Here is a 26,780-nt window from a genome sequence, read left to right on the forward strand (position 1 = left end):
CCGCTGGAATTTCAGAATTTTAGGTCACTTTAATAAACCTTTAAATTAAAAGCAGATTTCACTAAAAGCGGGCAGCACAGTGGCTCAGCTAGTAGAACTGCTGCCTCACGGTGCCAGACACCTGGGTTCAATGCTGTTTGCATTAACTACCTGTGACCGCATGGGTTTCCTCCCACATCCCAAAGGTGTGTGGGTTGGTAGGTTAATTGGCCGCTGTAAATTGCTCCTAACGTGTAGGTGAGTGGTAGAATCTGGGGAGAGTTGATGAGGGTGTGGGAAGAATAAAATGCAGGCTTAATGTAGGGGGAGTGTACATGGGCGGTTGATGTCGACGTGCAAGTGGGTCAAAGAACCTGTTTCTGAGCTGTATCCCTCTAAGGCTCTAAAAGCAACCACATTAAGCTGTCAGACTATGGAAAGGATCTAATTGGTACAGAAAAAGCCTGTTGTCCTCGGGCTGTGGGGATGAGGCAGGAGAGTGCAGTTAATGTTGAAGATCTGCCAAGATGTGATTGAACGGAGTAGCTGGTGTAAGGGATGGTCTAGCCTGTGTCTCATATTTTAGGGCCGACAAACGACAGCCTTGATAATGACCACCACGGGCCAAAAATGTAAGTATTAGAGGAGTAAAATTTGAAAATAGTATCTCCACATTTTTATAAATGTTTTCTATTAAACTTTAATTTACTAGCAGAGCAGAGACACTCTGATCTCCAGACGTCGTCGGTGCCAAGCATCGACTGCACCAGCACGATGAAGTGCTACCAACTTTGGAACCGGTTCTGGTCTCTTACATTGGCTTGTATGTTATTGCTATGCTGTGGTTGTTTGGCTGCAAGGTGTAGAGTGGATCTGTGAGAAGCAGGGGACCTCCAAGATTTGAGGGCCCTTTGCCAAGTCACTGTGGGGAAGAATGCTGCCACATCCCAGGCAATGACTTCCTGGTGTTTACTTCCAAAGCTAATAAAAAATACTCCAGCATTTTGACTACAGGCCGTTCTTCATGTGTGCTCCCAGACTACAGGTCATCCCTTGTGCGATCACAGACTGTGTCTGGTGGTTTTAGAACATCGTGTGATCCCAGACAGTGTCCGCAAGTCATGCGTGAACCTATGTGAGACATCCAATAGTTAATGTCTATGGGGTGCCACTACATGAAGGGTTTCCAAGCTAAGTCCATTCTTATTGTCTTGGGTGCCCTTCAAACAAGTCATTGGAAGTGATGCCGAGTGGCCTTCTCTGACTGGTGTGTTGTCTGTGCCTAACCCTCCCCTCACGCCACTCAATCTCATCACTCTCAAGTTTTACCTTGTGTTAACAATTTCCAGTTGATGGTTTGATGTTGTTGTGTAGCAGATTGCAGCCTGAGAAATGCAGTGTTGATGAAAATGAGAGTCCCTTGTAGGAGATCATGGTGGCATTGGATCTGTGTGAGGTTTACCAGGGCATGGGTCCTGGGTCCTTCAGTCACCCAGGTCTCAAGCTGGAGGATAGGTGGGGCTTCGGCCTCATTTAGTTGTGATCACAGTGAAAATCAAATTTTGAATGGAAATCAACGTGAATTTCATATTCTCAGTCTTTTTCCTGGTTCCCAGGCTCATCCCAGACAGATACAGATTCTGATGGCAGTCGTTCAGTACAAAACCAAGTTGAAGAAGCCTAGGTGTGGCGTGTGTTCCAGTTGGTTGGCATCCCAGAACCCACAGCAGGGTAAGTCTCACCCTGGTGACCCCGTGATACACTTTGACCTGTGGCCCTTTGTTGTGGAAGACTTTGGCTCTTTCTTGCTGTGTTGCTGTGTGTTGACGCCACTCCTGGATCCCATTCGATGTTGGTGCTTGGCACTAGGAATCCTTGTCCTTTTGATCCGTCATTGACTGTTCCCTGCCTGAACTCTGTGATTTTTTTTTCCACTCCCGTGTTGCTACCCCAGATATGCAACGGCTGTAACCTTCTATCTTCCATTGGCTTGCTGTTGGTCAGGAGGCTCTCAGTTGCTTTTGCTCAACTGTCTCAAACTCCTTCAGCAAATTTCTCCCAACCTCATTCTTCCTCTTTCTCCCCACTTGTAAAACCTCATCAGAACCCATCTCTCTGACCTAGCTGTGAATCACCCTTCTAATCCCTCCCTTCCTTGCTGGGCATCAGTTTCATTATACTGGCTTGTGAAAAGTCTGCAGTGTTTCTCAACCTCAAGGGTGCAGTAACAACGCCCAATGCTGTTGGCTGTTAGTTTAAACCTTCAGTCTTAAGAGTATTTCATTCACATTGCAGTTACTCCTCCCAGCTATTCTGATAGCTCCTCCTAAATCTGTGACTGCTACTGCCACGAGGTACAGGGAATCAAGCACGTGGGAATACCTCCACCCACAGGTTCCCCTCTAAGGATTTCAGTGGTTCAAGGAGGCAGCTCACCACCACTGCCTTCTCAAGAACAGTAAAACAAAAATGGGCAATAAAGTCTATGTTGTGTAGTGGTGCATCTGGTAGAGCTGCTGCTTCACAGCTCCAGTCGCCTGGATTCAGTCCTCACCTGGTGTGAGGTTTACACGTTCTCCCTTTGACAACAAGGCTTTCACCTGGGTGCTCGAGTTTCCTCCTCCATCCCAAAGCCAGGGCACTAGGAAAAATCCCCCTGCCTTCTGAAACAGCACCATGTGATCCTTTCCATCCAATTGAAGGGTCAGAATTTTTTTTTGGTTTAATGACTCATCTGAAAGGTGATCTGACAATGCAGGCCAGTGGATGCTCGGTACTGCACTGTGAAGTCAGCCTGTGTTGTGGGCTTAGTGCGATGTGAACCCATGGCTTTCTGAATCTGAGATACGAGAGCTGCCAACAGAGCCAGTTGGCTGGCATCCCAGAACTGGTGAGGATGTTTCCCCTGGCTGGGGTTTCTAGAACAAGGGGGTCACAGTCTCAGAATAGCGGGATAGACAGTTAGGACTCGGAGGGTGGTAAACCTGTGGAATTCTTTACCAATGAAGGTGGTGGAGGCCAAGTCACAGAATGTATTAAAGCAGGAAGTAGACAGATTTCCAGACACAAAAGGCTTCAATGGATTTGGGGAGAGAGCAAGAATATGACATTGGGATAGAGGATCAGCCATGAATGCAGTGAGTGGTGAAGCAGGGCTCAATGGGCCAAATGGATAACCACACCTATTTTCTATGTAACTTCCCTCTTTAACAGATTAAAGCAGTTTTCTCTTTTTATGATTGTGGAGAATCAAGCTGTTTGCACTGGTTTCCTCGTTCAAGTACTCACGAATCTCTTCACACCAGTGGTAGGTTAGGCAAAGCTCTGTGTGATTTCCTCTGAATGTGAATCCTGTCTCACTAATTGTAGCAACGAGTAGGACAAGTGACAGGTGATTCATTCAGTGCAGCTGCCTAAGGCTCTTTACTTAGGATATGCCAGGTACTAATTAACTGAAATTTCACTGCGGCATTTTAATTTTTAGCCAAAAACCTTGTGAACTTAATGAGACATTACATTAACAGTCAGTAAGTGCACCAGTTACAGGTGATGATTAAGCAGGAGATCTTGGCTGGGTTTAGAATTTGTCTCATTTCCCCAGTGACAGATCGCAGTAGCTGTTTTGCCACTTTATAGTTATTTCAGTAACTATATATTATCACAGTTGTAATTTTTAAGGTTCAGTTAAGTTCAGTTGAGCTTTATTTTGGGATCCTTGTCACTGAGTTGGTCACCTTACCACATCAGTTCATCGCACAAATTGCTAAACTCACACAGCCACAAGGAGTGATCCTTCCCAAGATTGTAACAAGAAATCCAAAACAAAAAAGAAAATGCCTGAAATACGCAGCAGGTCAGGCAGCATCTGTTCTGATGAAGGGTAATTGACCTGAAAAGTTAACTCTTTTTTTCCTCTCTCCAGCTGCCTAACCTGCTGAGTGCTTCCAGAAATTTCTGTTTTTGATCAATATCAAGATGTTTGTCTAAAATGAACATTCTTTTCGATATTTTTCAATCTATGTTAACTGCAAACATCCCTGCAAAAATTCTTCCTATATAGCTGGTAGAGTAAGCTACTGCTTCATGGTATATTCAAGATCTTTTATCCTGAGTGCTGGGGCTTCAGAGAGGCTTCATGCAGATGCTCACTCAAGCTAACAACCTTCCCAACCTGCGATGCTGTATCTTACCCAAAAATCTTGCAGTAACCCTTTGTCTTTATTTTAGTAAAGTGCTGGAAAATAAAGTTGTATTTTGAATGTGCAGCCTTCACAAGGAGCGATTAGAGGTGGCAGATGTTGTTGGTGTTAATGAATTGTTTAGGAGACTATGTCTGTTGGTGCTGCCTGGTGCAACCTCACATCATCTCCCTCGGTCACTGACCTCCTTTGGAAAGATCATTTGCTGTGACTAAATCTCCTTGTTTTCCTCCTGCAGGTGATGTGTATGTGCCATTGTGGGTGAAGAAGGGGATGTTGCAGTTTCCCACAGACACTGCAACGCCCATTATCATGGTTGGACCAGGCACAGGCGTGGCACCATTCCGAGCAGCAGTACAAGAACGTGTTGCAAAGGGGAGAACAGGTCAGAGGTTGTTGGCTCAAGTTAAAGTTTACTGCTTTGGAGTTCAGGTCCCACGGAATTTGTTTTTAACCTCCTCCAGTGGCACCCACTATCTGCCTTTTTATGGATCGTAAAAAAGAAATTCAACTTGCATAGGACATTCCAGGATGTCTCAGGCCTGCTTCCTGCAGTCACCATTGGTGGTGCCACATGCAGCAAGCACTGCCTTGGGCCTGAAGCAGAGGGTCCATAGTCCAGGGCAAGGTCTACAGAGCAACTGGGCTGTGAGTGGCACAGTGCAGAGGCCCTGCCCCAGGATATATTATGAAGCAGGCATGGTAGTGTAGCGGTTAGCATAATGCTATTACAGCACCAGCGACCCGGGTTCATTTCCGCTGCTTCTGTAAGGAGTTTGTGCGTTCTCACTGTGTCTGCGTGGGTTTCCTCCAGGTGTTCAGGTTTCCTCCCGCATTCCAAAGATGTACAGGTTAGGAAGTTGTGGGCATGCTATGTTGGCGCAGGAAGCATGGCAACACTTGCAGGCTGCCCCCAGAACACTCTGCGCAAAAGATGCATTTCGCTGTGTGTTTTGATGTACATGTGACTAATAAGGATATCTGATCTTATCTTAAAATACAGTACATGAGAATAATTAAAGACATTAAAGTAATATAATATTTTAAAAAAGTAACTCCATCCCCCATGCCTCCTATTCTGCAGGGCTTGAGTCTGCATTAAGGCTGATACTGATTCTGTGCCTGGTCTGATCTGGTGCAGAATCCAAGAGGTGATTATCCCCACCCCCCAGTATTATGCAGGGTCTGACGGAAGGTGAACAGACAGATATGACCTTCCAAACCCATAAGTCCTGGACATCTGCACATTTCACTGCAAGTGTGCAGAGTCCTGGGATCTGTAGGGTGAATGGCTGAACTCCAGCTGTAGCTTTTGGAGCAACGTGCTGTGCCTAGTGCCATTCAGTCCATTGACCAGGCAGTTTGATATTTTCATAAATGATGTTGCTTGAGGAATGCAGATTAGAGTCACAGAATTATACAGCACAGAAATCGCCTTCATCCCAACTCATCCATGCCTGCCAAGGTGCCAACCTGAGCTAGTCCCATTTGCCTGCATTTGGCTCGTATCCTTCCAAAACTTTCCTATTCATGTACCTGTCTAAATGTCCTTTAAACGCTGTAATTTTACCCACCACTACCACTTCCTCTGGCACCTTGTTCCTTATACCCACTGCCCTCTGTGTGGGGAAAACCCTGAGGTCCCTTTTACGTCTCTCCCCCTCCCTTCCATTCCTAATTTTAATTCTGATTCTTGACAATGTGTAGGTCAACTTCCCTTAAATCCTCTGCTCTGTAATTGGTTAGGGCATGGAGAAACCCCCTCTATCTCAAAATATTGCTTCAGAATATTTTATCCACAAGAGAGCAGACAAGATCTTATTTAATATCATAACCAAAGGATGCATCTCAGGCAGTGCTGCACTCACTAAGTGCTGTGCTGCAGTGTCAGTCTAGACCCTGTGTTTACATCACTGGAGTTGGAGACTTGATCTTTGACTATGGGCACTGGGTGGTCCTGGCACAACAGCTAGATCTGGGCACACTGCAGGGCACACTGCAAGGCAGCAGCCCCTACTTTGGGATGAATCTCTGTCTCACCCATGCATGCTCCTTCCCTCCCTTCAATCACCTATTTAATATTTGCAGCAAGTTGTTTGCTTTGATTAATGTTACTTTTTATACCAGTTTCAGGATTGTGATGAAAATTGACTTTATAACAAATGGTTCAACTTCTGTTTGTATTGCTATGTCCACTTCAATTTCTCCTTAGCCTAAAGATGTTACCCCTCTCTGCTTGTTTCCTCTCTCTTTCTGAATCAACTGGGCTTTTCTGTTGATTCTCCCCGCAGTCTCGCAGAGATTAATGAAAGGATTCAACAGTAAGGGGCCCATTTTCTCCTGCAAATGTAGTCTGTGCAAAATTGCTCCTTGCTCCATATTTAAACCTCCTCTCGTCTGTTGACAACCACACTCAGTAATGAGGGCTGAATGGGCAAAACTGCCCTAAAATTACTTGTAATCACTGATGTCCTAGCCTTCCTTGTAAGGCGGGAGTGGAAAACGCCACAAAATCCTGCATTGTGACACTTTTCTTTCCATCATAAGGCAACTACCTGTTTTTTGGCTGCCGAGGGAAGTCAAAGGATTTCTTCTGTCAAGCCGAGTGGGAGGATCTGCACCAGAAAGGCTTGCTGACCCTCTTCACTGCTTTCTCCCAGGATCAGGTGAGGCTGGGCAACGGACAGTAAGGGGAAGGGCTGGGACTTTGTGAATGGAACAGTGACTCATATGGAAAAAAAACCCTTTCTTTCTGAAATCATTTGTTACTAGAATTATCTGATTTCCAATCTGTGCCACGGTTCAGTAGTTTATGATCTGTTTCCAAGTTTGTTGGGTCTTTGACAAACCAGAACGCAAATCTGCTTTGCAGAACTAGGCGGGGATTATTACCAAAAAACTGCAGTAACCCAGGAAACTGAGAGCTGGATGTCAGGTAAGGAACAGAAAGGACCCTAACCATGAAGTGTCAGAAGAAACTGGAAGTGATGATGTACATTGTTCTTAATGAATCACAAACAGACGTGAGAAAGCGTGACTCCGTGAGTCTAAAATAGCCACAGGAGGGCGAGGGTCTGGGAGATCGGCGGACAGTTTTAACAAGTGGGAGATCCATAAGAAAGTTTCTTAATTCAGTTTATATCTACTCATTATGTTAAACTAATACAGAGTGGCCTGGTAGGGCAACTCAGACTTCTGGAATGTTCATCCTGTGCCACAGGAACTCCGAGGTGCTTCCTGTGGATGGTTGCAGATGCAGGAAACTGGAGGGCAGTGAGTTTCAGGGTTTGGAGCTGCTGTCACTGTAGTCCTTGCATGAAGCAGTGTGTTCCATGGACAGGAGGTGGTCACCCTGATACTTGAGTATAAGCAGAGAGGGAATGAGAGACTGCCAGACAGACAAAAAAGAGCAGGCGTGTTGTTCAATGCACCCTGAGGCCATTTTGCTCTCTTACCAGTATTCAGTTCTGAGTATTGATGGGGGAAAGGATTCCTTGGGGACTGTAGTCAGAACCAAGGTCATAGCACTCTGGTTGGCTGAGCTGTGCAAGGAGAGAGGACAAAGATCAGGAGAGCAATGGTTGGAGGAAATGAGGACAGATGAGTGTCACTGCGGTTGCAGATTCCTGGATGTTGCCTTCCTAGTGCCAGGTTCAAGGATATCACTGAGAGGCTACAGAATATCCTGGAGGGGGAGAGAGTGAGCAGTCAGAGATCATCATACCAGTGACACAGGAAGATAAAGAGGGGGTCCTGTTGGTGGATTCTAGGAGTTGGGAAGGACTAAGAAGCAGGACCTCAAAGACAGTTGATTTACTCCTGGCGCCATACAGTAGTGAATATAGAGACAGGAATATAGTGCAGATGGATGTGTGGCTGGAGAGATTGTCCAGGGGCTTTAGATCCCTGGGGCATTAGGACAAGTTTGGGAGAAAATGGGGCCTGCCCAGGCTGGGCTGGTTGCAACATGATGTCCTCATTGGTTCTTTAGTGCTAGTTGGGGGGGCAGGGGCGGGGTTTGGGGGGGGTGGGATGTGGTTACACTAATTTGGCAGGGGAATGGGTACTGGTATGTTGGACTGATGAGAAGAAAAAAGGCCCACAGAGATAAACAGTACTGGAACAAGAAACAAAGAAGTTTTAGATAGGACCAGACTAAGAGGTGGGTACAGGGAGATCTCAGTTAGATTACAGCATATGTATATAAAAACACAAAGTGTATTTTAAGAAAGTGTTGGTGAGCTGCAAGCCTTGTGATGAGGCCTTTGTGAAGGTTTTTTCAATATTGTATTGAAAAGAAGGTGGTCTATTTACATAGTAAGATGCCTGTGAGATTAATGACTAAATACATCGTATTAATTTGTGAACACTCGGCAGAAAGACCTTATCCTGCAGAAAATAATGCCCCTGAAATCTTATATGTCCACAGGAAGGGTAGATGAGGGCTTTGATTAACATCTCATCTGTAGTTTTCACAATGGCGTAGCACTTGCTCCATTTGACACTGAAGTATCAGCCTGAATTATGGTTCATGTTGTTAATTGGAACGTGAACATACAACCATCTAACACGGGTGAGAAGGTCTCTGGCCAACCAAAACTGCCAAAAAGAGCCAATCGAAGAAAGATATAACTATCAGTAATGAGAATGTGAGCCTCTGGAAGGAACTGCTGGGTTGAACTGCTATTACATCAGAAAGTTCTTTCTTGTAGATGAATTTTATTTCTTTTAAAATAACAGTAGTTTTGTGTGATTTCAATGCAGGATCACAAAATATACGTCCAACATCGGATAAAGGAGAATGGAGCTGTGGTTTGGGACTTGATTCAGAACAAAAAGGCATACTTCTACATCGCAGGGTGAGTGGGCCAGAGAGCAACATCACTGACAAACTCCCCTATCCCAGTACAGCAGGGTGAGTGGCTGAGAGAATGGTAACAGTGAGACTCCCCTGTCCTTACACCACTGTGTCGACACTCATCTCTGAGTAGGAAAGATATTCCACATTGTGTTGCTTTCCCTTTATATATTTTACACTCCTGTTTCAATCATGTTATACCTCAGTATTTTGCACTGGTCTGTGCTGCAACATCTGAGATGATGAAATTTTAACTCAGAAGCAGGTCATTTGGCCCACTGAACTATGCCAGTAAATGAAGCCCACATGGAACTCCTCCCCTTCCCTCCCTCCCAGCTCAGAGCAGCACATTCTTCTCTTCCTTTCTCTTACTTAGCTTCCCCTTAAAGGCATCCGTATTCCGCTTGCAGCCACTGCTTTTGGTCATTAAAAACAACAAAATCATAAAAATATTCACTGGAAATCTGAATTAAAACAAATTGCTGGAGATATTCAGCAGGTAAGGCAACATCTGTGAAGAGAAAGACTTGTGGTAATAACTTTTATATGCTTACTGTTCTTTGAGCAGACAATGTCCCCTCAATTCCTTGTTGGATTTATTGGTGACTGCCTTGTATTTGTAGCCTTTAGTCTTACCAGACTTGAGGACAGCTTCTACCCCCCTGTGACAAGACTATTGAACGGTTCCCTTATACAATGAGATGGACTCTGACCTCACGATCTACCTCGTTGTGCCCTTGCACCTTACTGCACTGCACTTTCTCTGTAGCTGTGACACTTTACTCTGTACTGTTATTGTTCTTACCTGTACTACATCAATGCACTCTGTACTAACTCAATGTAACTGCACTGTGTAATGAATTGATCTGTATGATCAGTATGCAAGACAAGTTTTTCACTGTACCTCGGTACAAGTGACAATAATAAACCAATACCAATACACTTCCTCCTGTGAAAACTTCTTTTCTACAAGCACTCTGGAAGTCCTTTCATAATTTTGAAGCCGTCTGTTAGATCGTTCTTCTCATTTCTAGGATAAACAACCCACCTTTTCATTCTTCTCTGATAATAATCCTATATTTTCTGGTACCATGTTGCAAATCTCTTTCTCCAGGCTCTTAGTGTCTCTTTTGTAATATGGAGAGCAGAACTTTCATAAGTATGAATGGAATAACTCACTTTCCTCCTCTGTTTCCTCCTTTGCTGGGAGTTTATCCACAACTTTCTCGATGGCCTTGATTTTTACTCAGAGTCATAGTCAACAGGCCCTACAGGTACTATGTTTGAGCCAACCATCAGGTAATCATCCGTACTAATCCCATTTCCCAGCACTCAGTCTCCACCTTGGCAATTCAAATGCTCATCCAAATACTTCCTAAACGTTGTGAGAGTCTCTGCTCCATGACACCCACAGGCAGTTCATTCCAGCTTTCAGCCGCCACTGGGTGGGGAAAAAAAAATGTTCTTCCATGTTCCCTCTGAATCTCCTACCCCTCACCTTCAACCTATCCCTCTGGTCAGAGACACCTCTGCCAATTACCTGCCCAATCTGCATCCTCCATAATTTTGTGTACTTGAATCAGGTCACCCTTCAGTCTTCCCTGCTCTAAGAAAGACAAACCCAACCTGTCCAGTCTCTGCTGATACCTGAAATGATCCATCCCAGGTTCTGACGAAGGACCTTTTGACCGAAACTTGTTTCTCCTCCCACAGATGCAGCCTGGCCTGCTGAGCGTTTCATTTCATCCCAGACAACCAAGCTGGTGAATCTCCTCTGCACCATCTACAGTGCAATCAGGTCCTTTGCATAGTGTGGCAACCAGAACTACATACAGTACACCAGCTGTGGCATAACCAATGATTTATAAAGTTGTAAAATAAACATCCTGCTCTTGTATTCTATTGCCCAGCTAATGAAGGCAAAATCTGTATGCTTTCTTAACCACATTATTTACCTGTGCTGCTGCCTTCAGAGATACATACACTGAGGTCCCTCTGTTCCTCAGTACTTCCTAGGGTCCTACCATTCATTGTTTATATCCTCACCTTATTAGTCCTCCAAAGTGTAACACCTCACGTTTTTCAGGATTAAATTCCGATTTGTTTTGCTTTACCGTTCTTGCCAATCCATCGATGCCTTCCTCACTATCAACAACATCGCCAAGCTTCTGTGACTCTTTCATCTCATCCTGTCTTCTCTCTTCACAGCAACGCCAAGATGATGCCAGCACAGGTCACCGATGCCTTGAAGTCAGTTTTCCAGTCAGAGGGAGGACTTTCCGATGCCGACTCTGAGCACCTTCTTGTGGAATTGGAACGATGCAAAAGATTCCAGACGGAGACCTGGTCTTGAAGTTACATATCTGGGCTCGGAGCCCACACCACAGTACGTGCCTTCTGGAATGAGGCGTCAGTGAGCGCCATCTGATCACGGGGCACTTGACTCTGGAGCACGATCCTGCTCCTCTTACTCAGTCACTGCTGAAGCGAAAGAGATTGTATGTTGTAATATAATTTATCAAACAAAACATTGCCCCATGAGATCACTGGTCACCCAGAATTAACTGTGACCACACTGAATGTGACAATTTAATGGAATAAAATGGATAAAAGCAGGCAATAGGCTGCAGGACAGATTCTACTTCCCTTGTTTGTAATGTGCTGAGCATGATCACAGGCTCTGAGGCCACAGCTGTGGGAAGTACCCTGTTACTGCTGATGGAGCTCACAATTCTTGTGCCCCTCGTATACTTCACTGGAGTCGTGGAGTTATACAGCATAGAAGCAGGTCCTTCGACCCAACTCATCCATGCCAACCAAGGTGACTTCCTGAGCTTGTCCCATTTGCCTGTGTTTGGCCCATATCCCTCTAAACCTTTTCTATCCATGTACCCATCTCAATATCTTTTAAACATGATTCCCCTCACAAGATGGTGACTCTTTGCGAACTGCTCTCAGCAGATCCACTCATTTCATTATGATTATACCTGCCTCTGCCTCTTCCTCCACAGCTCGTTCCACGAGTCCACCACCCTCTGTGCAGGGAAAAACTTCTCCCTCAGATCCCTTTTAAATATTTCCCCTCTCACCTTAAACCTATGCCTTCTAGTTTTAGACTCCTCTACCCTGGGAAAAAGACTGGGAGGATCTACCCTATCGATGCCCCTCATAATTTTATAAACTTTTATAAGGTCACCCCTCAGGCTCCTTCGCTCCAGGGAAAACAGTCCCAGCCGATCGAGTCTCTCGAGCCCTCCTGTCCCGGCAACAGCCCTGTGAATCTCTTCTGCACCCTCTCGAGCTTAATGACATCATTCCTCTAGTGTGGTGACGAGAACTGCACATGGTATTCCAAGTGCGGTCTCAACCAACATCTTGTACAGCTGTAACATGACGTCGCAACTTCTGTACTCAATACCCCGACCGATGAAGGCAAGCGTGCCATTCACATCATACTAGCTGCATTAGAGTATTCTACTCGCTCACTGGTCTTCCCCTCTAATCCTCCACCTCTCCAGTCTCAGGATACTGCATTAGAGCAGGTGAGAATGGAGCAATCAGTCATATTTGCTGGAGTAAAACCATAGCTGATCCTCTCCACAACCTGTCCTGCCTGGAATACATTTGAGGGTGGCACAGCTGCAGAGACCTGTATTCAGTCCTGACCTTGGGTGCTGTCTGTGTGGAGTTTGCACGTTCTCCCTGTGACCACATGGATTTCCTTCAGGTGCTCCATTTTTCTCCGACATCCCAAAGACTAGTGGGTTGGTAGGTTAATTGGCCACTGCAGTTGCCCCTAGTGTGAGTGCCCCTAGGTGTGTGGTAGAACCTAGGGGGAGTTAATGAAAATAAAATGGGATTAATGTAGGATTCATGTCAAAGTCAGAGCCAAGTTTATTGTCAGATGCACGAGTACGTGTGCACAGGTGCAATGAAAAACTTACTCGCGGCAGCATCGCAGGCACATAGCATCAGATGCACAACATTCACAAGAAAAACAAATTAAACATAAATTACACATTTTTACAAGAAAGAACAAAATTAGAACAAAAAAAGTCCATTGTAGTGCAAAACGGTCATAGTGTTGCAAAACTCTGGTGATTAGGGTTGTGCCGGTTGGTTCAAGAACTGAATGGTTGAAGGGAAGTAGCTGTTCCTGAACCTGATGGTGTGGGGCTTCAGGCTTCTGTACCTCCTGCCCGATGGTAGCTGCGAGAAGATGTAAATGGATTGTTGATGGTTGGCACAGACTCTGTGAAGAGCCTACATCCCTGCTGAATCTCTATATTATTCTAGTTAGCAACTGAATGTCTTCAGTTGTCTTGAATGGAAAATTATGAATTATTTGCAATCTCTAATTTCTCCTTATCTTCTCAGTCATAAATGGCCTAGGCCCTACCCAAACCTATACCCAAGTTCTAGATTCTAGGGGAAGTAACCTCTCAGTTACCATTCTGACCATCATCCCAGAATTGTGTATGCCTCAAATGACATCATCTCAAGTTCGTCTAACTTCCAGTGTATGCAGGCCCATCTTATTCCATCTGTCCTCATGGGACAATCTCCCCATTGTGGCAATTGCTGCAGTATTTCTGGAACCATGTAAGCTTGAATTAGGGAAAAAGATGAGAACAGAAAGAACAAAGTCACACCATCAAAAGTATATTTTTTCTACACTCATTTCTTGTGCGAGTTGGAATAAATCATCTGGATAAATCACACTGCTTAGGCGTGTGACAAAAAAAAAGATAAGAATCTGGCATTTACAATCACGCTTGTGAAATTCATAAATTAAAACAATGACGTTGGTTGCTTTCTCTTGGGGAAGTTGTGTCCTTGCTTCCCCAACTTAAGGAAATTGTATTTAATTGCCGGCCCTCTGGCAAAGGCGCAAGGTCCATGCGAGGGAGAAAAGCAAAGACCTCCATCCACCTCCCCAGTCTTTGGTTAAAATACCCAAAATTCCTTGAATCAGATGGTACGTGTTGCATGACACTGGGACACTGATGTGTGTTTGTAGATGTGCAATAGACATGCATGGCTAATTTGCATTGACCAACAGGTTTCGTTGGTTTCGTTTTGGCAGGCTTTGGGACTTCGGAACAGCTAAGTTTTTTTTTAATTCTTATCGGGAATAGTGGGGCAGGACTGCTTAGGCGTGTGACATCAGCAGGTAGCGCGCGGGTAGTTTAAAAAGCGGACTGCCATATCCAGCGGGCAGTGGAGTGACGGGGAGCAGAGCGATTGGGCTTTGGCTCAAGGGGCAAGGCGAGGTAGGGGATTTGAGGAAAGGAAGTAGAATGAGTGCGGTTTTCTGTGCTCGGTGTCAGATGTGGGAGTTCCCGGAGTCTCCCTGCCTCCGGGAAGGCTACATCTGCACATGGTGTGTCAAGCTGCAGCTCCTAAGGGACCATGTTAGGGAACTGGAGATGCAGCTTGATAACCTTTGTATGGTCAGGGAGAATGAGGAGGTGATAGAAAGGAGTTTCAGTGGCATGCAAAAGTTTGGGCTCCCCTGGTCAAAATTTCTGTTACTGTGAATAACTAAGCGAGTAAAAGATGACCTGATTTCCAAAAGGCATAAAGTTAAAGATGACACATTTTTTTAATATTTTAAGCAAGATTACTTTTTTATTTACACCTTTTACAGTTTCAAAATAACAAAAATGGAAAAGGGCCTGAAGCAAAAGTTTGGGCACCCTGCATGGTCAGTACTTAGTAACACCCCCTTTGGTAAGTATCACAGCCTGTAAATGCCAGCATGTTGGCTGGTGTATTCACAATCAGACGGATAAATGGCTCGAATTGTCAAAGTGGGAAAGCTGTAATGGGTCAGCACTGGAACTAGAAAAGACACCATGTACATGCTGGCCTCACAATTGATTACTGGGGTTTGAATGTCAGCCCAGTAATAATGAGTTACATTAAGAGTGACTTCTTTTGATCCAGAGCAGAGATGTACCAGATTGTCATTCTGTCATGGCAAGCATTTCCAGGAGGATGAAGGAAAAGTTTCTTTGAAAAATGGTAACATTGTCACCAATCCATGGTGATCCCTGCCCCATGTCCGCTGAATGTAGAGAAGGAACATCCAGGAAGGCACTGATTATAAGTTTAACATTCACAATCTCTCAGTGACGCAAGTTGTGAAGATTGGGTTGTTTTGTCTAAAATCCACGCCAAACACAAATCAACTAACGCTTTGACTGCTTTGCATGTAACCATCAAGATCAACAATTGAAATAAATGTCAATTAAGAGTAATATTAAAAAAATGCAGCATACGCCCAACTCGCAAAAAAAAATTATCTGAGCATTGTCAAGCTGCTCTGTGTGGGAATTTGCTGTGTGCACATTCTCTGGTGTTTCCTGAATTACAACAGAGTCTGTATATTAAGTGTATTTAATTGGCTGCAAAGCCCTTTAGGGGCATTCTGACATTGATTGAAATATTATATGAATTCCAGTCTTATATTGTACCATTAATATTGCAAGGTATTTCCAAATCACTTCACAGTGGCGTTACCAGCTAGACATTGATACAAGGACAAAACAGGGCACAGTAGGATAGATTAATTAAAAACTTATGTTTTTAATAAGAATCTGAGGGGAGAGTGTTTGTTGGGGAGAGGGGAATTCTGGAGTTCACGTGCTAGTGGTTGCAAACAATGGGATGTGTCCAATGTACGAGAGCCAGAGTTGGAGGAAAGCAGGTTTGGTGTTGTGGTGCTGAAGGAAGTTGCAGCAACAAGAAAGGGTGAGGCCAAAAATGGAAAAAAGTTCTGGAATGCAGCTCAGGCAGCCATGGGAAATCTCTCTTTAAGGAGGTTTCAGGGTTAAGGATAACTTGCTTCCACTTGTTCTGTGTGTTCTGAAGAGTCCTACGTGGGACCAGCAAACGTGGTTACAGGTGAAGGAGGAGGTGACTGATGGGGTGTGTGGGATATTGAACTGCTTCCATTGTCTGTGAAATGGCCTCTCTGTGATTCACTTGTAGAGGTTGAGGGTTCTAAGTGCTTCCCTGGATGTTCCTTCTTTATTTTGAATGATCGTGGGCCAGCGATTCCCACAAATTGGTGAGGATGTTACAATTTTTTCAAGGAAACTTTCTCTCTCTCTGTCCCTACTCCTGGAAGACACTTGCTGTGTGGGTGCCAGTTTTGGAGACTCTGGTAGCTGATGTGGTTGTGACCCATCTACTGTTGAGTGTGGTCAGAGCTCGATGCTGGGGATGTTGGCTTAGTAGAGAACACGGCATTGGTTTGCTTATCCTGCCAATTAATTTAGAGGTTATTTTTAGTTATTAAACCCTGTTGAGAGATGGAAGGATGAGATGATTGATAAATGGTAGAATTATAAAAGATGTGCAGGGGAGATGTGGGATACGTGCAACACATTTTGAAGTGCAAGTTGAGAAAATATGTGACTTTAAAAGCAGCAGCTTGGACTGCAAGGATGTTGTGCTAATACTTTATAAAACTCTGGTTAGGTCCCAGTTTGAATATTCAGTTTGGGTACCACAATTCGGGCAGTGCGCTGGGCCCCACAGAGAATGCAGCGGGGATTTGCTCGTACCAGGACTGGGCGAAGGTTAAAGGATGGAAAAGAGATGTTTTTCCTGCAGAATAATTGTTTCCAGCGGCAGGAGAGTCGCTAACCAAAGGTCACCGATGGAAGGTAGTTGACCAAAGCGGCACCAGTGATGTATTATCAAGCAGAAGGTAGTGGAAGTAGTTATGTTAATAACTTCCAATTCCCCTTTTGTGTTCAGAAACTATGACTTTGGGTCCAAACCGTCAGCACACCCCGGACGGGCTGAACGGCCGCACTCACCTTCCCTGCTGCTGGATGCGGCCCCGCCCCTCCCTCGCGTCACTCGCCCCGGCCCCGCCCCTCCCTCCCTGCGTCACTCGCCCCGGCCCCGCCCCTCCCTCCCTGCGTCACTCGCCCCGGCCCCGCCCCTGCCTCGCGCCACTCGCCCCGGCCCCGCCCCTCCCTCCCTGCGTCACTCGCCCCGGGGCCCCCGACCTGCACCCTGGCCACGGATTGGCTGCTGTCCGGCGCCAAATTCCAAAGGCTGGTTCCGCTGAGCCAGTCACGTGCCCCGACCTCTCCGCCCGCCCACAGGCTCCGCCCACGGTTGAAAAATGTACCAATCAGGATCGCCGAGATGCGCGTTTGCGCGCCGGAGGGCGGGGCCAGATACTCCTTCCAGGTTGTGTGGTTTTCCCTTCATTGACAGCAGCGGCGGTGGTACGAAGGCGGTCAGGCAGCCAATGGGCAGTGGCCGGCGGGGTCACCGGCTGGCACTCCCCTAGGGGTCGGGAGATCGGGGGTGGGGATCAGATGCGGTTATGGGTTTAGGGTCAGATGGGGGTCGGGGGATTGGGAGTGGGGGTCAGATGGGGGTTATGGGGTTGGGGTCAGGTGGGGGTCGGGGGATTGGGGGTGGGGGTCAGATGGGGTTATGGGTTTAGGGTCAGATGGGGATTGGTTGGGGGATTGGGAGTGGGGGTCAGATTGGGGTTATGGGGTTAGGGTCAGGTGGGGGTCAGATGGCGGTCGGGGGATTGGGGGTGGGGGTCAGATGGGCGTCGGGGGATTGGGGTGGAGGTCAGATGGGGGTTAGGGTCAGATGGGGGTTGGGATTGGGGGTGGAGGTCAGATGGTGATGGGGGTTGGGGGATTGGGGGGTCAGGTGGGGGTCGGGGGATTGGGGGTGGGGGTCAGATGGGGGTTATGGGGTCGGGGAATTGTGGGTGGGGATCAGATGGGGGTTATGGGGTTAGGGTCAGATGGGGGTTGGGGGATTGGGGGTGGGGGTTAGATGGGGTTATGGGGTTAGGGTCAGGTGGGGGTCAGATGGGGATCGGGGAATTGGGGGTGGGGATCAGATGGGGGTTACAGTCAGATGGGGGATGGGGGTTATGGGGTGGGGGTCAGATGGGGGTCAGGGGATTGGGGTGGGGGTTAGATGGGGGTCGGGGATTAGGGTCAGATGGGGGTCGGATTGGGGTGGGGGGTCAGAGGGGGGGTCGGGGATTGGGAGTGGGGGTCAGATGGGGGTTATGGGGTTAGCGTCAGGTGGGGGTCAGATAGGGGTCGGGGATTGGGGTGGGGATCAGATGTGGGTCGGGGGATTGGGCGTCAGATGGGGGCGGGGGATTGGGGTGGGGGTCAGATGGGGGTTATGCGTTAGGGTCAGATGGGGGTCAGGGGATTGGGGGTGGGGGTCAGATGATGATGTGGGTTAGGGGTATGGGGGTCAGAGGATTGGGCACTGAGGCCCGCCCATCAATGTTGCTTTACTTGACCAGACCAGCTTGTTTGTTTCTGTTCTGATGAAGGGTCATCAACCTGACACATTAACCTGCTTCTCTCTCTACAGAGGCTGCCCAACCTACTGAGTATTTCCAGCATTGTCTGTTTCTATTTCAGATTTCCAGTATCTGCAGTTTTTATTTGATTTATTTTAAATTTTCATTTACTATTATTTACACCTGGTTATAGTATCTGTACTAGTTCTTTGTTGGATATACTCAAATATAGGAATGGTACCTGATTGAGGCATTGATGCTGTTGGGTGAAGAGAGCAGGTTTGATTATCCTGTCAGTGGATTTTGCAGAGACAGCACTAGTTGTACTTCTCAAGACCTTTGAGGTGTCTGCTGTATGTAGCTCATGCCATAGAAGTATAGAAGTGCATAAGGGGGTAGAGATCATGTGTCCTGGTGGACCATAAGTACAATGGATTCCACAAACTATCATTTAGCATTGACTGGATAACCTGTAAGTATTACAAAAGATAGGCACCCAAAAAGAACGCATACATCACAAAAGTAGAGAAAAGAATCCATTTACACAATCCCTGGCACCGTCATTTGACATTGTAGATATATTTTAAAAAAAACAATGTAAATAAAAATAACCTATGATAGGTTTGGTATTTTGAACTTCACTCTTTTCTTCAGGTGGCTAAAAACTGTGCTGGGATATTGAAGTAGATGGTAAATTTCATCATCAATGTCTGCATGTGCTGAGTGGTAGTTCCTGAGATACGGAAGGTGTATGAGGTGATTTGAGTCTCAATGTTGTGGATGTTGGCCTGAAAGAAGATGTTGAGGTTGGTTCTAGAATAAAAACAGAAAATGTTGGAAGCTCTTGGGGACGGGGGGGGTGTTAACTGTAGATGCTGGAATCTGGAACAAAAATCAGACTGCTGGAGGAAGTCAGCGGGTCAGGCAGTATCTGTGGAGGAAAATAGACAGTTGATGTTTCAGATCGAGACCCTTCATTAGGACTGGAAAGAAAGAGGAGAGCTAGTCAGTATAAAAAGGTGGGGGGAAGGGGTGGAGCAAGAGCTGGGAGGTGTGGGGGGGGTGGGTTAAAAGGCAGGTGAGGGAGGAGGGAGGGTGGGAATGACGTCAGAAGCTGGGAGGTGATAGGTGGAAGTGACAAAGGGCTGAAGAAGATGTAATCTGATAGGAGAGGATAGTGGTCCATGGAATAAAGGGAAGGAGGGGAACTGGGGGAAGGAATGTGTGGGTGATGGGCAGATCGAGAGAGCAGGGGAGGGGAAAGAGAAGGGGCGATGGTCCCAGTGGGTAAGGGAATAAAGGGGGACAGAGGGGAGTGGTTACCGAAAGTTACCAGAGAAATCAATGTTTATGCTGCCAAGTTGGAGACTACCAAGGCGGAATATGTGCTGTTCCTCTAATCTGCATCTAGCTTCCATTTGGCAATGGAGGAGGCCGTGGACAGACATGTCAGTGTGGGAATGGGAAGTGGAATGAAAATGACTGGCCACAGCTGGTATGGTGGACAGAGCAAAGGTGCTCAGTGAGGTAGGATGGGGAGATGGGAACAGTGGGGGGAGGGGACCCAGAGGGTGGAGTGTGTGGCTGATGGGCAGCTGGAGCAGGTCAGGGAGGGGAAAGAAACTGGGCGAGGTGGGGGCTTGGGGGGGAGATGCATTGGGGTGTGTGTAGGACAAGCTGGGTAGATCAGAAGAGAGAGTGGGGGGGGACAAAGAAATTGTTTCAGGCTTGGGGATGGGACTACTCATTGATGTCGATCTGTTTGTCCTGCCAATGGATTTGGAGGATTTGACCCATTGAATGACCTAATTCAAACTATCAATGCCTGTGGTATTAATTGTTCAAGGGGACAATTATCTAATGATTCGTCACAATGTTTATTCAAGTAAGGGATCTGGATGGAATTCGGTCACTCAGATATAATCCTGCGTTGCAAGAATAACAAATTCCTTAGTTCTTTTGGCTTAACAACTACAGCAGATAAAGGTTCACAGTCAGACCCTGGAAAACAGGGATTGTGTTCTGTATCTCAGGAGCCACTTCTCTGAAGGCAGGGATCGGCGATGGAATTCTCCATCACCTTCAGTGCACCAGCTCTGCCTTTGGCCATCGAAGGAAAAGGGTGTTTGAAGGTCAGGACCTCAGACCCAGCAAAAAGCTCATAGTCTACCAGGCAGCAGTGACCCCTACATATCAGAGTCATGGGCAACCTCGACAGATATATCAAAGCACTGCAGAGGTACCACCAGTCTATCTTCGCAAAACTAGAGTGTAAAAAATGGGGAGCAAGTACAGATGCTGTAACTATAGACAATTGGGAACTGACACAGAGGCCATAACTGCAGTGTAACCAATTGGGGCTGATACAGTTTCTGCAATCAGAGTGTAACCAACAGGGAGCTGGTACAGGTACTGTAACCAACTGTAAGTTTGTAAGGAAACTGGTTACAGTGTAACCAATAGGATGCTGTTACAGAAAATGTAACTGCACTATAAGCAGTAGGGAATCTGCACAGTAAGTGATGCTACTGTGTAACCAATGGGAAGTGAAACAAACATTGCAATTGTGACCAATGGGAAGTTGGTACAGTACCTGGAACTACTGTGTAGTTAATAGGCAGTCAGTACAGAAAGTGAATGTATGGTGTCATCAACAGGGAGATGATACAGATATTGCAACAGTGAATAACTAAGAGGAAGCTGTAAATGCGTATATTAACTACTGTATGGCAAATAGAGAGTTGGCACAGGTATTCTAACTAAAGTGTAACCAATTGGAAGCTGATGGAGATGCTGTAACTACCGTATAACCAGATATTTGTAACAAAAATATAACCAACGGAGTTTTCACAGGAATGGTAAAATTGATGTAACCAATTTGGTATCGGTACAAAAACTGTAAGTACAGTGCACCTAATAGGGAATTAGTGCAGGTACAATGTTGTGTAGACAGTTGGGGAGGGAGGGAACGGCCAGATACAGAGACAGCAAGTGGAGTTTATTGTCATGTGCACAAGTCCATGTGTGCACAGGTGCAATGAAGAACTCACTTGCAGCAGCATCACAGGAACATAGCATCAGATACACAACATTCACAAGAAAAACATAAATTAAACATAAATTATGCAAAATTATACAAGAATTATCACAATTAGTACTCAAAAAAAAGTCCACTGAAGTGCAAAGTGGTTATTAGTGTAGCTATATTGAGGCAGTGATTAGGGTTGTGCTGGTTGGTTCAAGAACCGAATGGTTGAAGGGAAGTAGCTGTTCCTGAACCTGGTGGTGTAGGACCTCAGGCTTCTGTACCTCCTGCCCGATGGTAGTTGCAAAAAGATGGCATGGCCCGGATGGTGGGGATCTTTGATGATAGATGTTGTCTTCCTGTAGATACTACCGATGGTGGGGAGGGATGTGCCCGTGATGTATTGGGCAGAGTCCACCACTCTCTGCAGCTTTTGATGTTCCTGCGCATTCGAATTACCGTACCAGACCGTGATGCAGCCAGTCAGGATCCTTTCAACAGTACATCTGTAGAAGTTTGTTAGAGTGTTCGGTGACAAGCTGAACCTCCTTAATCTTCCAAGAAAGTAAAGCCTCTGACGCACCTTCTTTCTGATTGCATCTATGTGCTGGGCCCAGGACAGGTCATCCGATATGTTAATGCCCAGGAATTTAAAGCTGCTAACTCTCTCCACCGCTGATCTCCCACTGTAGACTGGCGCATGTTCACCCTCCTTCCCCTTCCTGAAGTCAACAATCAGCTCTTTAGTTTTACTGACATTGAGCGAGAGGTTGTTGTTGCGGCCCACTCAACCGGGTGTCCTACCTCACTCCTGTACGCTGGCTCATCCCCACCTGTGATTTGTCCAACAACCATGTCCCTGTGGAGCAACTGTGAACCCCTGCATCTGTTTTACAGTTGCAGTTTTTTGCTGCCAGACCGTAAATGGCCAGAGTTTATTTTGATAACTTGCTGTGGTGGGATTTAAACCCACAGATCTGTGGGCTGGGGTCAATTAGAAGTAGCATGCCCTTTGATGCATTGCTATCCACAAGGGTAACCCTAACCCCTGGACCACATCAAGCTCTTAATTCCCTGGAGCATTTGGATCAGTTCTGACCCACTGTCTGCCTGCAGCGGAGGTGGTTGGGGGAGGGAGAAGTGGGTGTGATGTGGGAGGTGGAGTTTCAGTGCTGCTGATTAGTTCATTGCTTTCCGCTCTGGAGCTCAGAGACAAGAAATCCTCCCTCTAGGTTCTGAATTTTTGGCTGAAGCATTCAGTTGCCTTGAATTCCATTCTCTCCTGAGTGTGTGTTGGGGTTCTGGGTGTCATTTTCTCCCTGCTCTTCTGGGTTTTAGGTTTCTGAGTATCCACCAGGGGAAGGACGATGCAGACGGAATCGCTCCTACACTGTGGCTACTCGCACCCCCTGCTCCGAGCCTGGCAGACTTGTGCCACCAGCTTCACTGCAAGCAACCTCATCTATCCCATCTTTGTAACGTAAGTGCTGGCAGAGGGCAGCATGATCCCGAGAGGGAATTTTGAAGTGGGGGGGGGGGTGCAAGACAAACATTTACAGCAATGATTAACTAATTCTACTGTCTCATTGATAATGTGTTTGGGCCTGGAGATGGAGGACGCTGAGGCCCAGGACGGCCTTCGGTCTAACCTTATTGCCCTCGGAACCTGTGGGACTGACACCATCTCTCTGCTCTTTCAGTGACGACGCCAATGCCGTGGAGCCTATTGCGAGCCTCCCAGGACAGGCCAGGTAGGCAAACCCAGTGATGTGTCCCTGTTGGTGGTGGGCTGTGGCTGGGCAGAGGAGAGGGCGGGGAAGGAAAGAGAGGACGAGAAGGAGTAGATTGGAGTAAGAAAGGAGAAGGGAAGGAAGAGGGAGCTCAGACGGTGATGGGAAGGGGAGGTTTGGGAGGGTCCAGGGGAAGGGAAGGAGACAGGGAAGGGGAAAGACAGAAGATGTTGGGTGGAGAGGAGTGGAAGAAGCACGGAGGTGGGCTCTCCCTCACGGATCCTTGCACAAGAGGTCAAAGCATACATGTCGCCCCGAGTTACGGCAGCGTTCCGTTCCTGTGAACTGTTCCTAACCCAAACAGTGCGCATTGGAAATGCGGCCGCAAACCGAGTTCCAGGTGGCAGGAGATGCCTGCAACCCAGTAAATCCATCCCGTCGGTCTCCCAAACATCTATTCATCAGCCTGTACGTAGGTCAGGCGTTCATAAGCTGGGGAGGACCTGTATTGTATTTCTTGGCCCCTCGCTTGGTGCCCATTGCCTGTTCAAATGATGAATTATTAATACTTCTTTGCATAAAATGTAGGGAAGGTGAGGCAGTGTGGGCCTCTTGCTCTCTCATGTATGGTCAGGCCACTTTCTCCCTTCTATCTGGTGTTCAATGCCCTAAACTGCCACAGCTCTCCCCCCAGCCCCTCCATGCACAATGCCCTCTCTTCCTGCACACTTACAGGCACTCACCTGCGCAACATGTAACAGAACAACCAGAGAAGTTTTGAAACAGCTCAGTTTAGTAATGGCTCTACAACTAGAAAAGTTGTAAGGGTGCTGAGGAACACCTGAATGAGACGGGCCACATCTGGAGCATCACTGGCGGTTTTGGTCACCCTGTTTATGCAGCGTTAGACTTCCACTGGAGGCATTTCAGAGAAGGCTGATTCTTGAGATGAATGGCTTGTGTTACAAAGAAAGATTTGGCAGATTGGAACTGTGCTCATTTGGGGTTTAGGAGAAAGAGAGGTGATCTACTGAAGCAAGGAAGATTCTGAGGGGGATTGGCAGGGTGGGTGCTGAGAAAGTGCTCCCCCCACCACAGGGGGGTATCTAGAACCAGGGGGCATAGTTCCGTGAAAAAGGTATTGCCAACTTCAGATAGAAATGTAGAGAAAATTCTTCTCTAAAAGGGTGGTGAATCTTTGGAATTTCTCTACCCCAGAGAGCTGTGGAGACAGAGCCATTGAATTATTCAGGCAGAGATGGACAAATCTTTGGTCAATAGTGGAGCCAGGGTTCTGGGGAACAGATGGAGCTAACTGTCAGCCCTGACTTCACAACCCGTTCAGCATGGCCTAACCCTGTCCTATTTCAAAAGTTCTCATGTTCCTTCAGACTCTCCAACCTGTTCTGCTATTCTGCAAGATGAGTTTTCTGGTTCCATTCACTTACCTTGCCTCTCTGCCCCTGAGTATCCTTGTCTAGCCTTGCGTTAACGGCTATGAGCATGTGCAGTGTTTCATGGAACTGAGCTCCATCCTCCGCCTGGCCTTCTGCACTGAAATGCTTCCGAACGTTCTCAGTGCCTTGCCCCTGACTTCTAAAGTTTCATCACCCTTTTTCTACAAACCTTTACTCAAGATTAAAGTTTTCTTCTGCCTACCTTGTCAGTTTATTTCAAAGTGCTGGGAATGTGCAAATTATTCACTGTTTCATATTATTCCAAATGATAGGGGACTATTTAAGTAACGTCTATGTGCGGTGCCCAGAGCTGTAGATGGCACTCCAGGTACATCAAACTCTGGCTTTGTACAGCTGTAACTAAACCTTAGTGACTTTCTATTTGCAGTTTTCCAGTTTTAAGGGCAAACGTTCCATTTGCCTTTGATGTTCTATTCAATTTAGGTAGCTTTGCACAGCATCACTTCTCATGAACTGGGCAGCATTGGGATTTGCACGTTTACTGTGAATAAATTGTTTGCTTTAAGAGACACTGCCACAGCAGTGATACCAGTCAGGAGAGAGCCAACCCTCCCCGACTGGAATTGCTACAATGGGTGGCATCACTTAAAACACATTTAGTGACGGTCCTGGGGAAACTAAGCGGCACATTGAAGGAGGCTGATTCCCCCACCCCACCCACTCCACCAGCTGAAGTGACTGCCTGTATGGAAGCTGATACACTAACGGTTGGGGCAGGGCAGGGGTTCCCAGGGTGGTGTGTTTGTCGCTCCCTGCAGATAGCTGTGGACACTGAAACAGCAGGATTTCATTCCCTGCAGCTGAGCAGTCTTATCAAGTCCTGCAGCACCAGGTTGTATGTGTGGCTCACTCCCAGTGAGATGCAGGGTCCCGTTACACAGAGGTATTCCTGGAGTTCAGGCCTGTGCAGAGACAGGAGGCAAACTGATGTTTGGTCAGGATTAACTGTCCCTGGATTAGTTCACCAGTCTGGTTTAAGGAGTAAACTGAAACTTACAGCAAGAAAACTTATTCTGTAAATATATTTTGAAAATGTATTTTAAGTAATTCTGCTATTTCAAACTTAGCTATAAAAGTAACTCTCTTTTTACACAATCCCTGGGCAGCCCCTGACTGGTTCAGGCAGACTCCTCAACCTTGCAGTTTCCTGCAACAATTAGCTTCATTGTGAGCAAGTGAAGGGTACGGTTGATGGGAATTCTAATGACTGGAGTGTTGTGTGCAGTGGGGTGCCACAGGGTCTGTGCTTGGTCTCCTGCAATGTATATCAAGATTTTGCACTTGTATGTAATGGCATGATAAAGAACATTGTTAATGAAACCAAAATGGTCAGTGTGGTTGACAGTGATAAGTTTAAGGCTGCAGGAAAAGGTCCACAGACTGGTCCAATGGGCAGAGTAGTGGAAAGTGGAATTCAGTTTGGAGACAGTGCATTTGGGGAGAGCAAACAAGGCAGGGGAGGACACAATAGATGGCAGAGGAGCAGAGGGATCCTGCTGATACAGGTCGCCGGATCGTTAGATAAGGTGGTTCAGAGGACGTGAGTTTAATTGGCTTAATTAACTGAGCCACAGAATACAAGAACTTGGGGATCATGATGGAACTGTGTGCAATATTGGTTGGACCCAAGTTTGGGGCTCTGCACACAATTCTGGTGACCACACAACACAACGGAGGTGATAGCACTGGAGGAGGTGCAGGGGAGGGTTAGGAGGACGTTGCCAAGGATGGAGGGATACGGTTATGAGAGCGAGCTGTCTCGGCTGGGGTTTTTGGAGCAAAGCTGACTGAGGTGAGATTGAATTGAGGCCTACAAAATTGTGAGAGGCTGAGATAGGATGAACAAGAAGTAACTGTTTCCCTTGGGCCTGTATTCCTTGGACTTTAGAAGAATGAGGGGTGACTTTTTTCAAACATATGAGATCCTAAGGAGAGACAGGGTGGATGTTGGGATGTTTCCACAAGTGGGAGAGTCTCAAACAAGGGGATATAACTCTGGGATGAGGGTCGGTCATTAAAAACTGAGGTACGTAGAAATCTCTTCCTGCAGAGCGTGGTGAATCTCTGTAATTCTCTGCCCCGGTGGGTGATGGAAGCTGCATCATTAGAAGTATTTAAAGTGGAAGTGGATAAATATCTGATAGATCAAGGAATAGAGGGGTGTGGAGAACTGGCAGTGTTGGGACCAGCACAGA

General features: G+C 46.6%; 2 protein-coding genes across 17 annotated transcripts in view; both read left to right on the forward strand.

Moving 5' to 3' along the window:
• ndor1 (NADPH dependent diflavin oxidoreductase 1) overlaps positions 1 to 11,651 on the forward strand; it is a 38,202-nt gene extending 26,551 nt beyond the window's left edge. For all 10 annotated transcript variants that reach the window (XM_052037272.1, XM_052037269.1, XM_052037275.1 and 7 more), the window contains 5 exons: positions 1,596 to 1,710; positions 4,417 to 4,563; positions 6,726 to 6,844; positions 8,943 to 9,037; positions 11,245 to 11,651. In XM_052037272.1, coding sequence (XP_051893232.1) covers positions 1,596 to 1,710; positions 4,417 to 4,563; positions 6,726 to 6,844; positions 8,943 to 9,037; positions 11,245 to 11,389 — 621 coding nt within the window. In that variant the 3' untranslated portion in view covers positions 11,390 to 11,651. The remainder of the gene's footprint in view (positions 1 to 1,595; positions 1,711 to 4,416; positions 4,564 to 6,725; positions 6,845 to 8,942; positions 9,038 to 11,244) is intronic.
• The window catches only part of alad (aminolevulinate dehydratase), a 32,059-nt gene continuing 16,637 nt past the window's right edge, over positions 11,359 to 26,780 (forward strand). Inside the window, exons 1-4 of one of the 7 annotated variants that reach the window (XM_052037299.1) lie at positions 17,281 to 17,370; positions 19,764 to 19,879; positions 22,716 to 22,857; positions 23,078 to 23,128. In XM_052037299.1, the coding sequence (XP_051893259.1) occupies positions 22,745 to 22,857; positions 23,078 to 23,128 (164 nt within the window). In that variant the 5' untranslated portion in view covers positions 17,281 to 17,370; positions 19,764 to 19,879; positions 22,716 to 22,744. The other 6 variants (XM_052037302.1, XM_052037301.1, XM_052037296.1 and 3 more) reach the window with 6 other exon arrangements.

This window comes from Pristis pectinata, chromosome 23, assembly GCF_009764475.1.
Source record: "Pristis pectinata isolate sPriPec2 chromosome 23, sPriPec2.1.pri, whole genome shotgun sequence".
NCBI lineage: Eukaryota > Metazoa > Chordata > Chondrichthyes > Rhinopristiformes > Pristidae > Pristis > Pristis pectinata.